At 41.8% G+C, this 18,024-nt stretch overlaps 1 protein-coding gene across 2 annotated transcripts in view; it reads right to left on the bottom strand.

Annotated features, from left to right (window-relative positions):
* RUNX1 (RUNX family transcription factor 1) overlaps positions 1 to 18,024 on the bottom strand; it is a 181,919-nt gene that overhangs the window by 66,356 nt on the left and 97,539 nt on the right. For both annotated transcript variants that reach the window (XM_083608847.1, XM_083608848.1), the window contains exon 4: positions 9,858 to 10,014. In XM_083608847.1, coding sequence (XP_083464973.1) covers positions 9,858 to 10,014 — 157 coding nt within the window. The remainder of the gene's footprint in view (positions 1 to 9,857; positions 10,015 to 18,024) is intronic.

The raw sequence follows: 18,024 nt of genomic DNA, 5'->3' as shown, positions 1-18,024 counted from the left end.
AGTGGATTTACTGTATTTTTCGCTTTATAAGACACACCAGACCACAAGATGCACCTAGTTTTTGGAGGAGGAAAACAAGAAAAAAACCATTCTGAATCTCAGAAGCCAGAACAGCAAGAGGGATCGCTGCGCAGTGAAAGCAGCAATCCCTTTTGCTGTTCTGGCTTCTGGGATAGCCGCGCAGCCTGCATTCGCTCCATAAGATGCACACACATTTCCCCTTACTTTTTAGGAGGGAAAAAGTGAGTCTCATAAAGCAAAAAATATGGTACTTCCCAATAAACACATACAGGAGTATGCTGTCACAGTAGGCGGCTGAAGTGAACAACAGGGTGGCAAGTTAGAAGAAGCAGCAACAAAACTAATTTTGAGCTCTTTTTTGTGTCACAAATCTTATGCAGTTACTAAAGGCAAAGGAGCCGTGCCAGAAAACACATGGTTAGTCTCATTGCTTTTAGATGTTCAGTGTCTCCTGGTGTTGGCTGCTCATCTGCCAGTGTTTTGCCTCCCATTTTACCCTTTAAAGGTACTCACAAATCTGACCAGCTTTTCTCTTACTTTGCAGCAAAAAGTGGTTGCTGATACACCTAGACAAGTTTTATCATACTTTCCTGTTTCTAGATTTGCAAATGAAAACGCTTTGAGAATCAAAATAATACTGTGACGAGCTGCTTACTTGAGGCATCCCAAAAGGAATTATTACCACAAATTATCAGACAATCTGAATGCAACACTACAGAGTTAATTCAAGTTGCCCATTGTCACCCTGGTCCAAACTGCTTAGTATTTAAGACCACCTTAGATACTCTAGTCCCCAAAAGCTTATGCCATGATGAAAACTGGTTAGCAACTCAGGATGTTTTGCTCATTTTGCTGCAAGAGACTAACATAGCTAGTCTCCGGAAATAGATAAGGGAAAGTTCAGGTGCAATTGCTTCCCTTCAGTGACAATAAAATTACAGCATTGGGTTTTCCTTTGTTTTTTGTTTTGAATGCCTTCCCTTTTGAAATATGTCAGGCTCCTACTATTGCAGACTTTGGGCTACTGCTGAAAACCTTCTCCTTCACTCGGGCTTCTCTAGCTTAGCACTGTTGTTAATTTGTCCACAACCAGCATTTTGACTATGTCTGAAATCTGTTTTGTTGTGCTTTTATGGCTTTTCCACTGTTTGTATTATTTATTTATTATATTTAGAAATCACTCGTCCTTCAAAGGATCTCAGAGCAATATATATATATATATATATAAGCACGGTAAAAGACAACAACAGTAAGACGAGATATTAACTAATTAAAAAAAGCACTGATTCACATACTGCTGCTAGTAAATCCCCCATTATAAAACTGTAGAAGTCTGGATAAATAAAAATGTCTTCAGTTGACATGTGAAGACCAACAATGAGGGTGGAGAAATGTACTTCCAGGGAGATCATTCCAGATTTCAAGGTCTCACTATGGAGAAGGTCTTTTTCTATAGGTCTTCCCGCTCTGCTGAATCCTGAAGGGGTTGCGTTGTTTTTATCCTCCTCCCTCAGCTTGGGTATTTTGATGTTCAGTGGTACAAAGGTTTTGCAAAATGAATAAATCAATATTTGTGGAACTCCCTCCCTTCAAAATCTCAAGAAAGCAAAGGCCAGTTAGCTGTAAAAATGCAACTCTAGGTGATTTCTAATGGTAAATGTAAAGGACCCCTGAATGGTTAAGTCCAGTCAAAGGCGACTATGGGGTTGTGGCACTCATCTCACGTTTCAGGCCGAGAAAACCAGTGTTTGTCCACAGACAGCTTTCCGGGTCATGTGGCCAGCATGACTAAATCAATACTGGTGCATGGAGGACCATGACAAGTGTCAGAGCACATGGAAACACTGTTTACCATTGCAGCAGTAGGTATTTATCTGCTTGCACTGGTATGCTTTCGAACTGCTAGATGGGCAGAAGCTGGAACAGAGCAACGGGAGGTCACTCCATCGCACGGATTCGAACTACCAACCTTCTGATCAGCAAGCCCAAGACAGTGGTTTAGACCACAGTGCCACCTGCATCCCTTTATCTTAAGATGAGTTACCTTGAAGTGAAAAAAGTTCCACATCCCCCCTGGCCCTGAAGCCCCCTAAAAAGCATTCCACTCTGCAAAATGTGAGAAGGGAAGGGGAAATCATCCTAAACTTGAGACAGGGCATGTTTTTGGAACATTTTAAGATGTTTATTGGTCTCTCAGGTCCTAGTCTGTTACTCTAACCACTACACTATACTGACCCACTTATTTTAAAAGGCTCTGAGGTGGGATATAAAATAAAACACAAGAACGGGCCTTCTCTGCAGTGGCTCCCCATCTGTGGAATATTCTCCCCAGGGAAGTTTGTCTGGCACCTTCATTATACACCTTTAGGCGCCAGGCAAAAATGTTCCTTTTCAACCAGGCCTTTGCCTGACTTGATCTACGTCCTAGACCCTGTTTAAAAATGCTGGCTCTTTTGGGGTTGCTGGCTTTGTTTTGATTTTATGTATTTTATATTTTATGTGAACCGCCCTGAGACCTTCGGGTATAGGGCGGTATAGAAATTAAATAAATAACAATAACAATAATGAACATCACTAGCTGCTTTCATAGTTTGCTAATGTATCCCAGTGCTGCAGCCTTTTATTATGGTTGCCTTTTGAAATAAATTTTTTTCTTGAGGGATTTTAAAATCAGATGTGTTTTCATTGTCCTATGAAAGTGCTAATGATTTTTGTGACGATTAAAACTCACTCTGTTAATGTTTCCATGTTTACAAAGTCAATTTATGCCCATATAAATAAACAGATATTTTTAAAATTATTTTTAAAATTTAGCTTAAATTGGGAAATGGAATGTAGCACATCCCTTCTTTTTAAGTCCTATTCACCCACTAGAAAAAAATCAGCATGTTAAGATGTTGTTCATGTAAAACAGAAAAGGATTGGTGGGGAAACCCATGTTGTAGCTGGAATGCGTTTCCTGACATGAACCCCAAGGTCATTTTAACCTGAACATGCCATAAACACAACCAGAAATCACAACAGCATCTATACAGGGCTATCCTTTGAGGCTCCTTCAAATCTTCAGGATGAGGTGCTTCTGTCCGGATGCCCAGATTGGTGGTGGTGGGGCGGGGGCTGATGTGCCATAGCCCTCCCTAAATGGTAATCTTGGAGGGGTTATCCCAATTTGATGTATACCATAGGATACGATCCTTAACCTGGGTTAACCCTGCCAAATTATCAACCAGCAGGGAGGTTAGTTGATACAGGATACATACCCAATGCCTGTGTGCCAAAACCCGTTGGCACCTGTAATCAATAAAGTTGTGGCCTGTTTAACCCCCAAAATTGTACTGTGTTCATTGCAACTTCACCATGCCTTAGCCACGCCGCCCGCGGTTTCACTGCACCTGGTCCAACAAACCCCAGACTACTGTCTGGCAAAGAACACAGTTATAACCTCAGACCATAACCTCAACGCAGAAACAGTCACGTATGGAAAGGGATTTGTCCTTTATTCTGTGGGTAGTAGATATGTATCCAATGCATCCAATCCAATCCATGTAACTAATTTCTGAGGTGGGACCTTATTATGAATCTTCTTAGGTTGTATAAAGTATTGTATACTTTGCTAGTGCTGTAAAAACAATAGTGGCAATCCAACATCAATCAAACTAGTTTATTTCATGGTGTTACAACATTTTTTAAAAGTGATATATTTGGTTTTGAACGTACTGGAATGCAGAAAGACAAAAACTAAGATGAAAAGCCTAAGCAAATTTTTGCCAGCATGACGCAGGAAAAGCAGCCAGATTCTGGAAACAGACCAAGATGTTTTGGCAACAAACAGATTGTGGAAATTTTAAATTCCCACTTCAGCCAAATCTTAAGCAACAACCAACAAGCTCTGGTGATGTGCCCATCTAGAACCATGGTTATGCATGTTTTACTCAAGCACACTTATATAAAGTAGTTCCATGGAACTAGGGGTACAGACTTTTCCTCCACTCCATTCGACAGAATGGGAAACCGTACACAGCAACCTTTTTTCTTGCAAAATAATTGGCAGGGTTCTGTAATTTGCAAATCTATTTTTAATATAAATGGATACAGATGTGTTTCTACAAAGTGCTTATTTATTACATGCCTTTCTCTCATTAACTCCAAAACGGCATCTATCCACTTCCTTTCCCACTATGCTTTCAGGGAGAAACAAAATAAAGAGATTGGTCATGGCCTCATTTGCTCCTGGTGAAATTAAGAGAAACAGCCAACAGCACGACCAGTCCCATCCTTAAGCAGAGTGAGGCAATTGCCTCAGGTGGCAGATACTGCGGGTAGCACTGGCATCACCCTTGGCAATTCCCCTCTGTTGGAGAATCAGAGCCTGCTGCCCTCAGGTGCAAAGGAGGATGCTATCCCATTGCCAGTGCTGAAGTCAAGTAAACTTCAGTACATGGAATGAGTGAGGTGGGGGCAGGGCAGTATCTTGCTTTTTGCCTCAAGCAGCAAAACGTTTTGTGCTGGCCCTTATGTGAAGACATAGAAAACACACACATATGCAAAGAGTTGTATCCAGTGGTGGCTTTGTGTTAGCAGGTGTGCTTCTGCTTGCACAAGGCAGGACACCATATTTTTAGTAATTCCTCTACCTAGTGCACCCCTCTCCATGCCCCCCCAGGCTCTCCTGAGCTATTTCCAGCACTATACTGGAATATAGTGCAAGTTTACTGCTCATTTCCATTTTACTCACTTCCAGAAAAAAATCAATTTGCAAATGATATGGAAATATGTGCAAACCTTGAAATCAATGGCACCTCCTTCCAGGTGTTCTGTGACTCTGGTGCCAGTAGTACAGGCTAGAAAGGCAGGTTTTATCAGTAATGGGCTGGCGCAAGGCAAAAATTGCTAATTCCTAAGCAGAAGTGTTTTGTATTGGAAGTCAAGCCAAAACTGTCAAATACAATTCTATTTGTTTATAAGGATCTATTCTCATCTTTTGAGCTTAGCATGAGGAGAATAAAGTCACTTTTAAAATACAGAATAATGAATGGAATACTGCACAGCAACAGCTAATATTTCCAAAACATGTGGTGGGCATCCAGATCCAGAACATTACACCTATAATCCTGTATCCAGTTTTGACTTTAGTGAGTCTAAGCTTCCATAACATTAGGGGGCAATCCTGTACGCAGTATGTTAAAATTCAGGCAAATGGAGTGAAGTAGAGTTCTGTAGACAATGAAGCACATTGAACAAGAAATAACAGGAGGTTTTATTATTTTTATTTTTGTTTTTATTTATATTCCGCCCATCTGGCTGGGTTTCCCCAGCCACTATGAGTTGACTGATTGAAATAATGAGGTTGAGTTGATTGAAATAATGGGGGTTTTACTATGTTTAGCAATAGCAGTAGAAACCAACTGCTTCAAAACTGCAAGTGAAGTGATTCAAATGTAGTGTTAGATATGACTGAATACTTGCAATAGACATTGCGTTCTTTGTTTTTATAATTTATAAGCAGTTTCTAAGAGGTGTGCATTAGGGATACAGCCTGAAATCAGTTAAAATTCCCTCTGTCTCGCAAGTCTCTCAAGTAAATAAAATGTATATGTATATAAAGAAGTTCTTCAAACTGCCACTGTGAAATATAGTAATGAGTAAAAAGACTGACCCAGCAATTAGTCTATTTCCCATTTTCCTGGTCTTATTCAAGTGTCACCGAAGTCTACAGACCTATTCAGATCAGGTGGGTGCTGGTCTAATTGTTATGGTGGTTGGGTATTGTGATTTACCCTCTCATGCGGAATATTAGACCACCAATAATTCTGCACAACAGTGAAAAATAGGTATGAACTTGCATTGTCATTTCATTGCTTAAAACTGTTCTGGACAGCTACACGTACAGCTCAGCCAAAGCAACTTACTGTTTCCCGTTAACATTTTTGGCAGTAAAAATTTTTCTCTTTTGCTGATGATTTTTCAGCACTCCTTGCAAGTGGGGAGGGATGTTTGCTTATTCTTGTAAATTGCCCTCAGTTGTCTCATTGGTATCACCATGCAGCAAAATCTGATTGGGTACCTAGCACTGTGACATTATCACATTCACTATTCAGGATCCCTGACTGAGGTGATCACCAATGTAATCCTGGAGGAGAAAGAAGCAATAACCAAGAGAAATAAAACTGCTGACCACGACTGAACAATAGGGAAAAGTTACACTAAGTATTTTACAGATGAAATTTCCACTTGTTCTTGCCTCAAATCAAAAGCAGAGAATACATGATGCAGCCCTAGTTCTACACCAGTTATTTTAGTTAATTTCAGTTACAAACCATATGCACATACCTAGTTTTCAGTCATCCTTTGCATCCTGTTTTGCATATTGTTTATTCACATTACAGTACTGCTTCCGAGCAGCTAGCTTCATGCACAGAGAAACATCACACAGCTCTAACAGAAGTTCATTTCCCTGTCTGCATTTCATGACCTTTGACGCAAACTGCCTTAGTCCTCACACTTTAAGCCAATGTAATAAAAGAATGCCAGAAACCAGTGCAAACAGCCACACCTTTAGGAAACAGTTCAGGGTTGTATGAATAAACAAAAGCATATATTAGTCACTCATTCAAAATTGGTATTGCCCATAGGAACCAAAACTTCAGACCTGAATAGTTAGCATGCAACCTGCCAAAGATTATCACTTCCTTAAACTTATTCTGACAGTCAATCTTTATTTGCATATCAACTCCTATACATAAGTGATCGGTGTTACAAGTGACTGAGTAGAATTAGTAAAATAAATGGCGTATAATTTTCTTCTGACCAGCTCCTGCTCCTTCCTTCACTTTCTCATTCTGACCTTAGGAACTGCATAGACTCTGATTTCTGGCTCCATGCACGGTGCCAACTACCAAAGTGCAGGCCTGTTTTTATTAGCTTCTCAAACACTTCACCAGCTTTACGTTTAAATCTTCAAAATGTTTTCTAAACACTCTGAATCATAATGAGAATTCCATTTACTGAAAAGGTGCAGCCTTCCATATAACAACTGAACATGTTTAATGACTGATCCTTTTATACATTACAGCATCACTCATGTTTTCAGTAAATGGATATAATTTTCTCTGCTTTACCCTATTATTATCATTCGTTAGCATCACCAAGCTACAATTCCAACTGCAGGTATTTCTCCCCCAGCAATTATCTTCTTCACAGAAGCAACTCAGGCAGGTTTAGAAACCATCTAGTTTTGCATATTATGCTAAAAAGCAGCAAACACATTTCAGAAAAGAAAACTGAAGCATGTATGTGTGTGTGAGTGGCAGAGGTCTTTTTATAAAAAGCAGCAGAAGAAGGAGAGGATAGTGGGTGAAGAAAGAGCTGTGAGTGGAGGGGGCCCCTTTTCACATCCTCTGGACCCCTGGGAAACTCAACAAACCTGCTGAAACTGGAACTGAGTGTGCAGAGTGCAGCTGAATGGGACATGGCTGTGGGCAACCTGAGGAAGTGCCATTCACTTTGGGCCTGCCCATAGAAGGCATGTCTAGTGAGAGAGACTAGGGTGATGTCCAATGTTTCCAGGAACTTTTCTTGTTGTGAGACTTTTGTGCGTGAGCTGAGAGTTTGTTTGGACCCTGGGTGAGAACCAGGAGGCTGAGGAGGAGAGTGTGTCAGAAGGAAAACGAACTGATACTGATTAATATGTATTAGTAACTTTGTATCAATGTAACATTTTAATATAATAAAACAATTCCTTCCAGTAGCACCTTAGAGACCGACTAAGTTTGTTATTGGTATGAGCTTTCGTGTGCATGCACACTTCTTCAGATAAACTGAAACAGAAGTCACCAGAAAAACCAGCTGCACCAATATAAGATGGACACCTGGCTTACTAGCAGTACACGTGAAAAGGATCCAGGTGTCTTAGCGGACCACAAGCTTAACATGAGTCAACAGTGTGATGCAGCAGCAAAAAAGCTAATGCTATTCTAAGCTGCCTCAACAGAAGTATAGTGTCCAGATCAAGAGAAGTAATAGTACTGCTTTAGTCTGCTACTGGAAGAATTTTTTTTATTTTGTTTTGACTATGGCAGACCAACATGGCTACCTACCTGTAACTAGAACATTTTCATATGTAACTCTGTATTTTCGTAATGTTTTGTTTCATTTGCCTCCTGTCGCTTTAAGTTTGTTTGTACGTGGCTTAGAGATATTTTTAACATATTAAGCCGTATAGAAATTAAATAATCAAAAACCAAAAGCTATTTTCCATAGAAGATGAAATCAAGTCTGCTATTTGCACAAATCAAAGGACCAATCCCAGTCCTGATAAAATCAGCACATTAGTAAGGAGCAAGAATCAACCCAGCTAGGCAATTTTCATGAATTATATTTGTGACTAGGAGCCAATTCTTAACAAAGGCTATGAGCAGCCCCAGCCTTCCTCAGGTATGTGCTCATATAGAGATAAGACCAATTCATGTACTCAACAAGCTTAGAATCCTCTCCGCAGAGCAGGGAGCAAGGGTGTACCATTATCATCCTGCATATGAAGGAATATGTGATCCAACTGTCTGGTTTTATGAGATCTTCACTTCTCAGAAAAGGAGAGGTTGTATAAGTCAAATTGATATACACATTGGTCTATGCATGGAGCACTCAAATAACATGTTACCATATATACACATTGGATGTGATGCCCGTCAGCTTCTCCACCACATGGAGAGAATCCTCTGTAAGGTGAGTATGTGAAAAGCACTACAATGCTTAATTCTTGCAATCACAGGTATTGCTGGCAGCCCCTCCAATAATAGCAATAACATTTTTCCATCTGCCAGAGTTATGGGAGTTTCTTCTGGCCATATCAATATCCATGCAAATGCATAAAAAGAAATAGTTGAGCCTAGTCACACAGATAAGTGTGTGTGTGTGTATGTGTGTGTGTGTGTGTGTGTGTGTGTGTGTGTGTGTGTTTAAACCATGATAGATGGTGTATTTTTAGCAGTCTCACAAATCGGATAATTAGTTAGAAACATGTCTCATTGACATCAACATATCTTACTTCCGTGTCAACATATGTGGGTGCCTATTTAGCATTCTGTGTATTCCTAACCTCACTATCATGAACTGCATTGCTAAAGCTAAAGTAACAAACCAAATGCATACTTATTTCTTGTAGAGACCCTTAAATGGAACCATTAAGGAAGCGGGGGGGGGGAGGAAGGAAAAATCCTCTCTGCAGAAAACCACCACTGCCAATATATATAACAGTAGCAAACTACAACAAGCTGACTCTACTCTGCAGTCACCAAACTTTATAATTAGCAAAGTTTTCATTTCAGTAATTAAAATTTCATTATATACTGGCTTCACCCATTCACTGAGGATCTGTTTGTTGCAGTCACCTTTTCTACTGAAATGAATGAGAAAACTGCTCACATGGGATTTCTAACACTACTTCTGAGATATACAGAGCTCTACATCGACACTACTGGCTAAATACCGAGCAGATACAAATCATGGTACCATAGCTCTGAAGGCAGATCTAAACCATCTGATAACAATACACAATTCAGCCTGTAATGTTTGTTGCACAAATGCATCATAAAAACAAGGTAGTGATCTACATCCTGCAATCATTTACCACAATACCACCAATATGGACTTTGGTTGGCCTCAATTGCGGTAATCCTGAAACTGCTTACTCCGATATAATTATATTGAAAGCAAAAGGGATTATTGCAAAAGAAAGCAGTCTGAAAACTGCAACAAAAGATTCTGTGCATAGAGTTTTCTGCCAAGACACAACTTAATTTTAGTGTAATAAAATAATAGTGATAACGATATCATACCTCTTCCACTTCTGCCCACAAATCTTAGATCATTAAATCTTGCTACTTGATTCTTCATGGCAGCAGTAGCATTTCTGAGTTCTGCAGAGTAGTTTTCATCATTTCCAGCCATCACTGTGACCAGAGTCCCATCAGGGACATCTCCTAAGGCCACCACCTAAAAGAATAAAATGGAAGCACCATTAGTTTCTTATTGATAATTTGAAGGTGCAAACTATAAGCAAAAGTCAAATAGGATTATTAATTTTTTTAATAGGGTGGTGAGGGACAGGAGACTGCATACAGGTGAATACATACTTGCAAGTTTAACAATCTTAAGCGCTTAGAAGTATGAAACTTACACTCAGGTACATAAGGTTAGGATTGCAACCTAAGCTAGTTGCACTAAAGTCCAACAGAAAATCAATCAGAATTAAGTTAGCCATGACTAGCTTTTCCCATAGATTTCAGCGGGACCTAATAGTGGCTAGCTTAGTTCATATCCAAGCAGCTGAATATATATAACATTTCTTTGGTAAATAGGGTGCACCCTATTTAACCGGGCACAATAAAGAAATCAAAACCTGAATCTCAAACACATTTTTTTTGGAAATAAATGCCATTGGTTTCAATAAAACTGAAATAAGGGTGGTTGCATTAGTGCAGTGTGGCATTTTGGAGTGCTGTGCTGAAGCAGTGACTAAATGCAAGCTAGCAACAACCTCTAAATTCAGGCTGGTGATTGTAGCTGAAGCTTGTACTACAGATCTATTTGCGTACTCCATGGCAATCTAGTGTGAATCAGCAGCACTTCCTTCCACACAACATGCTTAGAATCAGGAGGCTGGAAGCCCTCTACCTGACCCAGAGCCAAAGTCTCCTTTTACACTCCCCACTTGAGTTTTGGCCCCTGTCTTCCAAGTAAGAGGCAACTTCTTTAAAAAAATTCTTTTCACTTCTGCTGAAACTGCCTGGTGTTGAAATTTCCGCTTAGAGTGGGCATTCTACTTCCCCCTACCCACCCTTCCTCAGCAGCCCTAGTCCTTTCAATGAAACGCAACAGCCAATTCACTTTTTTTTACATTCACCTGCTCCTGTTTTTCTTTTCTAATCATCTGAGGCTAAGCAGGAACCAGGCAAAAAGTTTGAGTGAGAAATAAGGCAGGCAGCAAGCTGGGACATGGTGACCTTTTATGATTTTAGTGCAAATAGTGCAACTCCTGAACTCAAAAATAGCATCCTTATTCCTGCTTCTCTCTCTATAAGGCCCTGTTTCTTCCTCATCTCTTTGGTCTCATAGGGTACTCTCTCTTTCTCTCTCTCTCCTAAGTTAATTGTCCCAGAGCAGGACAACTGCCCCTCAGACTTTGCTGGGCACTTATGTGAGAAGTTGTTGGCCTTTTCTTCTGAAACTTCTAGAAGAGGGTGGGGAAACTTATGGCTGTCCAGGCGTTGCTGGATCCAAACTTCCATCAGCTTCAGCCATCCTCACCAAAGGTCAGTGATAATGGGAACGGAGAGTCCAGCAACATATGGAGGGGCCACAAGTTCCCCACCCTTGTTCTAGAAACTTCTAGCAGGAAGGACAAGTACAAATGACAAAGTATGAATTGGGCTCCCCAAGAAAAAATGTTTTAGCTTAAGGTTGCAGTCCTGTGAGGAATTATTACTTATTAGGGCTAATGCTACTGAAACAATTCGAACCTATTTCTGAATAAACATGGTTGTAATTGTGATATAAAGCTGTATTCCTAGGAACAGTTACTGAACACAGTGAGACATCCCTCAGAATAAGATCCATTTCCCCCCAGTGAGATTTCTTCCCATAATAAGAATAGTAAGAATAATGCTAGGATTGTACCCTTATACACTGATTATTATTTTTTCCTAGTCAAAATACTGTAAGATGTTAACAACAATTAGACATTCTAGTAATATTACTTCAGGTTCAATACCTTATTTTTTCCCAGCAACAAATTGAATTATAGCTTTACTAAGTCAATAAACCATAGTGTTTATTGGAACACATTTTGAAAAAAATATTATTTGATCCTATGCATGTCTTTCTAAATATGCATACTAGTGGGTATGTTTCTTTTGGGTTTTTTTAAAAAATAACTTTGGTCATTTTTAAAATAATAATAAAAAACTCCACAGAAAAAGTATATTTTCAACTCTCGGTGTTTACAACATAATGCCGGAAACTCTGGGAAGACGCTAAAGAAAAATATCTGGGCCCAGGAGAGAGAGACTGGCAAGTAAAGCTGTAAAAGAGGCACAGAACACAAACATTTACATTATAAAACAGACTAAACAGATAAGTAAGAACTTGTTGACTGGAGATAGCTAGCTGTGCGTGTGTTTCTGCTTGACTGTTCAGCTTATAAAAATATGTTCTACATGAGCTAGAAGAAATACAGACAATTCAAAGTTGCAGCACAACTAAATCTTACTGCTTTATCCCACTAATGGGGGGGGGTATTTTAAGTAAGAATGAGATTATTATCTTATCCTCCATTGTACTTTTCTATTACAATTTATCAAACATTAGGAACAGATAGTTTATCATCTTTCTTTTTCACTTAATTTATACAGGCAAAAGCCAACATTAGCCATACCCCGAGCTGACCCATCAAATGAGTCTGCTCTATCATTTCTCAGATATCAGCCATCATCTTAAATTTGACAGAAAATCCTAGGTTTCCAAAGGAATTAGGGCAAAGCAACCTAATCTATGGATCAATTAAATCCGACTATTTAGATTAGCCCTGATGAAGTTCAATGCTCTGTCTTTTTTTTGTTTTAAGCGTTGTAAAGGTGCAATGCAAGAGTTAAGACTTAAGGACAAACCAGTGAACAGACATTAAACTGCTATCCTAAATATTTTTACTCAGGAGTAAGTCCCACAGAGTTCACAGTGATTTATTTCAACAGCTTTAGTTACATGAAAGTCATACTGAACCCAGCTGAGGCTTATTTCCAGACAAACATACTTAGGATCACAGTCTCCCATGTGGCAATATTCCCATACTTGCTTGGATGTACCTGTGTCACTGGAAACAATAGTGTTTACTTCCATGTAAGCACAGTTAAGACTGGCATGTAATTCCAGGTATTCTCATTTGGTAGATTTTGGCCTTTGTGGTGTGCAAGTATGCAGTTACCATCTGGTGTAGTAAATAACTAAAAGTCCATGGATGGTTTGTTTTAAATAGCAGAACCAGTTAAGTCCTTAACTTTACTAGGACTCTTCTACAAGAAGTGGACTGTTGATCTGCTGCGTCAGAATGCTGAAAGGCAAGCTCTTGTGGGAACATGTAAAGAAATAATAATTATTCCCAAAATTATTTAAATAACAACACTCCTCAGTTGTGGGACATAGTTATACCCACAAGGAGGAGATTATATAAGCAAAATCTAGCAAAATCCAGTCTGTGGTGTTTTTCCCGAGAATTTATTCAGTTATGGATTGGTGTTTTTTATTCTGTTTTGAGGGACAGAATAATTTTTAAAAACCACCAATAGTGGTGTATGCAGGATGGGAAGCTGGAAAAGGGAACTGTCAACACTCTGCCCATCTCAGCAGTTTTATATGCAGGAGTCTGGTTTAATTCCTCTTCACCCATCTTATCCCAAGTATTTTCTGGTTTTTTAAAAAACCACTCATTTTGGTTGTTTTAGGTTGCAAATCTCTATGTGTGCTTATGTTGAAGGACTTGAATACAGTGGGATTTACTTCTGAATAGGCAAATATGCGTAGGACTGCAACAGTTTGCTACAAAGAGTTACATATTTATTGATGATATAAGGCAAAGTTCCCTTGCTTGCAAAGGTTTGTGTGTTCTGGGGCAGGGGAAATCCTGAACAAGAAACGTTTATTTGCTCTCTCTTCTTAAATCACACACATTTGCATTGCGTGATGGAATCCTTTCTGTCATATGACATTGTGGATGTTGTTGTTGTAGTTACTTTTATTGATTTATTATGATTATGTTTATGTTTTCCAGAAAGAAAGAAAGAAAGAAAGAAAGAAAGAAAGAAAGAAAGAAGGAAAAAGGGCTTGAAGCCCCAGAGTTCTCAAAACTGAAGCTGGCTGGAGAATAACACGTTTGGGAACTAATAAGGAAGAAACTGAACCAGTGCGAACAGATCTTTCTCATCCTCCTTGGCTGCTACTTAAGAGACCCGGGCAGGTAATCGGATTTAATATCGTGGCTATTTAAAAGCTCTGCTGGAATTCGAAGGGAGAGAAAAGCACGTACTGGCTGCTGTCAGCCTGCAGGGAAGTGAGAAAAGTGAAGCTTAGCCAGAAAAAAGAAGGGCGGGAGGCTGCGGAAGCCAGCCTGAAGCAGAACTTTGCTTTTTCTGAGATCCCCTTGAACAGGAACAGCTTGCGGGACATTAGGATGGGGGCAGACCACTTTCCCCACTATTTGCCTACCACGGCCACGTAAATTTAGTAGTGTAGCTAAATTAGGAAAAGAATAAATCGAAATAAGCAAGATCTCTTGGAAGTAGACTCAATTAAAACCAATGGCACCAAAAATGAGGGACTCGGGGGCAAGGGCCATTTATTAAGGTCGGGGGTGCAACACTTATTCCAGACCAAACTTAAACGAGAATGGGTTCTGGAGGGCTGTGGGCAGCGATTCGAGGCCAAGCAAATTCAGACGGGTCAAGCAAATTTGGGGAGGGAGGCATAAAATTGACAAGCGTGGCATTCGCTCCGGATTCACTCCGGGTTCCTCTTTCACCCTACCCCCTCTGCGCCTTCATCAGTGAAGACGATCCGCCGCCAAGAACCAATGGATCGGGTCCTGATCATAAAGATGAAAGGGAGTGGGCTTTTGGGGGTCGATTCAGAAATGCCCAGCACACTTTCGAAGGCCTGTTCTCCGAGGAAGCGTTGCTGAGAGGGGGGGGGGGCGCCAACCCGATCCAAATATTGCGCGCACTTGGTTCGATTAGATTTACTTGCAAGTAAATGTGAAGCCTTGGGGTGAAATCAAGTGTGTGAGAGAGAGGGAGAGAGAGAGGGAGGAAGACGCCTGCCTTCCAATGAGCGCGTTTGGGTGGCGTCTGCCAAGTGGGAAAACCACCTGCAGGCCTCTCGTACCCAAGGAAGCCTTTCCAGAGAAGAAGCTACTCGCCCCAGGCTCTCTGCTTGCCCTCGGAGGGGCGCCTTCACTGGGCTCCCAGAGGCTGGACCGTGGCCGGGCGGGCGAGAGGAGAGGGGCTTCCAGGGAGCGCTAGGATGGCTCCGCCTGGGATGTTTGGGCGAAGGGGGCATCGCGCCGAAAGCAACGGCAGGCAGACTGAACAAGTGTGAACGGGCCGAGGAGCAGGGCTTGGGTTCGGGCAATCCTCTACTCTATATAAGGGAACCACTGATGTCATGGAGGGCGGGGGAGACCCCGGGGTCTTCCTCGACTCCGGGTTGGCGAGGGTAAATCTTAACACCCCTTTAAAACTTGCTAAGCCCGTTCTAAAGGGGGAAAGGAGATTTGTGAGGTTGAGCGGGCTACTGAAATCGATCCTACACGTGTCCCCTCGGAAGGAAGTCCTCCTGAATCCAGGAGAGGGGGTCTTACTCCCTGGGAAGCAGCGAGAGGAGCTGGGCACAAAGTTTCGCCCACGGGAGGGTTCCGTCTCCTGTTTTGAAGCACAAGGCCCGAAAGCAGCAACCATCTCCCCGCCTCCCAAAGGAGCAAACCTTCAAAACACAAACGCTGAACTACTGCAGAGGTCAAAGAACTTATTCTGGAGCAATGGGGGTGGGGGCCGTCATGAGACCCTTTTGTTTTGTTTTTTTTGCAAAGTGAGTGTTCTGTTACTTTATTTATTTGTTCATGGATGAATGCCACGCGATTGCATCCACACACACGCAAACTCAGCCGTCCTGCTTCCTTTTAAAACTCTGCTGGGGGGCTGCTGACCAAGAGGCTGACTTGTCCCGTGCGAACAAATGCGAGTTTTACAACCAAAGGGAAATATCGGGGGGGATGTTTATAAGCAGGGATACTTTCAGCTTTGGCGTTTCTTAAAGTTAGGCCTGAAGTACTAGGATTTTTTTGATTATTTTTTTTAAGCACGCGGACGCTTTTGTTACTATCACACGTGCATTATACCCCAATGGAGGGGGTCGATTTTAAACGCCTGGAAATCTGCGTGTATCTGTTTTCCATTTGCTACCATATGCACGTGGACTAAGCTGCCGGCTGCAGCGGGTGCTCTCAACATATGGGATCCAAACACAAAAGAAATCCACGCCAACCTTGAGTTATGTGTTAATCCCTTTGGGGACACCCGGAGGGGGTGGGAGCGGCTGAGCGGCTTCAGTTACAAAGCAGCGCTCGCAGGTGCTTCGCACTGAGCCAGCCTTCGAGTCCTAAGTTATTTTATAGGGGCGATCTCCCTGACCCCGGCGCAAATCAGGTGCACAGCTTCAGCGGCTGAAGGGTCTGCTTCCTTCCGCAGCATGTAGGGGTGTGTGTGTATCCCCCCCCCCCGCAACATGTAAACAGACCTTCCACAAAACCCACCAGAGCCTTTCCCTCCTTTTACAGCACTCTTCGTGCAGACCGATCCTATTAATGTTTCCTCGCAAGTCAGTCCCGCAGAATTCAGCGAGGCCGCCGCAGCCTTGTCGTAGCGATTTGTGAATGAACTTCAGGGGCCGAAAGGAGAAAACTCTCCTCCCTTTTCTTACTCCAGCCTGAGCTATACAAAGATGGTGAGAGCTCAGCTATGAAAGGAGAGGGCCTTGCTGCGCTCAGCGAAAGACCGTAAATGTGAATGAGGAGGCTTCAATAGCACTCTAGAGGCCAGGTCCTCATCTCGCGTGCGCCTTTATGCTTGCGAGACTACACTTGCGAGGCTTGCTTCACTCGGCTTTAAGTCAAACTGCCTTTACGGAGAAGTAATCCTAAAGGGATTTACTTCTAAACGAAGCAAGCGGGATTTCTAAAATAACCACTTGTTGAGGTCAGATCTGCGCGTAGATACCGCTGGCTGTGATGGAAGCATGTCTAAGATTGTAATAGATATTAGGTAGTGTGTGTTAGTGTGTGAATTCCTTACTTGTCACCGTGGACAATTCTGCTCCCGTAAATACCTTCTTAGATTTATTCCTGCTCCATCCACCAGCCGGCTACGCTCTAAAATATTCGGAGGGACGCCGTATGAAAGAGAGAAAGCGTGTGTAGATTTTTTAAAAAATGGTTTGGCTCCCTGTGTTTCTGCTAAAGGGCTTTGGGAATTGGGGTATTAATTCAGTAACTGCTTTTGACTCCCTAGAGGGGAGGGAGGAGGAATCGTGAGCGACTGGAAGCAGGTCTAAGCTCCATCTTCCCGTGAAATATTTCCTCCTCCATGATATTTACTTACACGTGTTACTCCTTGTCCTCCTGGCGTGAAGTCCTTTGATCCTTTCTACTTTGCCTGCTTGTGCCTGGCATCCCCGAAGGCGTTTATTCGGGAGGAAGCCCCACGGAATTCAACTGAGCATTTCCTTCCAAATGCTCTTAGTGTTTTAGGAAGGTAGAGTTTAAGGCTCGGAGGTCGGTCAGTGCTTTCGGGAGGAAGGCGTTAAGGTCTGGGTGATTGTAGGAAGTAAGTAGCCTTCTCTCTCATGGGTAAATCTCTGTTAGGGGAAGGGTGGGTGGAAAGTAGAGGGAGGTCTATCTACCCCTGGCCAGTTGAGGCCTGCTGGTTTCTGCGGCTCTTGTACATAATACTAGGTGGCCTTTGGTCTTAAGCGAGGCTTGCACACTTAGGATACCTTACTACTACAGCCTGATTATGCCTTCTCTGTGAAGTGATTATGAGAATTCACTCCTGTTTACTAAACTTTTAGAGACATGAAGCAGATTACGGAGATTCCACTTTTGTTTTGGGTTTGTTTGAAAATAAAACAAGCCAGCCTACCCGTGTATTACGGATGGGAAAAATATCTGCATGGCACCCTAGGTGCTCAGGGTGGGACTTTCAGGGCAATCCTAACCATGCCTATGCAGAAGTAAGTCCTATTGAATTTAGTGAGATGTATTCCCAGGCAAATGTAGGTAGCTGCTACTCGATAGAAGGAATTAAGCTCAGCTGAGCAGAGCGTGGCTTGCTTTTGGTGGAAAATGCACAGGACAACGTGCTAAGGCTAAGTCTCCCTTAACTCGGGAGGCTTTATTCCTCA

Source organism: Podarcis filfolensis, assembly GCF_964270895.1.
Source record: "Podarcis filfolensis genome assembly, chromosome: 4".
Classification (NCBI taxonomy): Eukaryota; Metazoa; Chordata; class Lepidosauria; order Squamata; family Lacertidae; genus Podarcis; species Podarcis filfolensis.
Note: the sequence above shows the minus strand (reverse complement) of the source record. Positions and strands in the feature narration are given on the sequence as shown.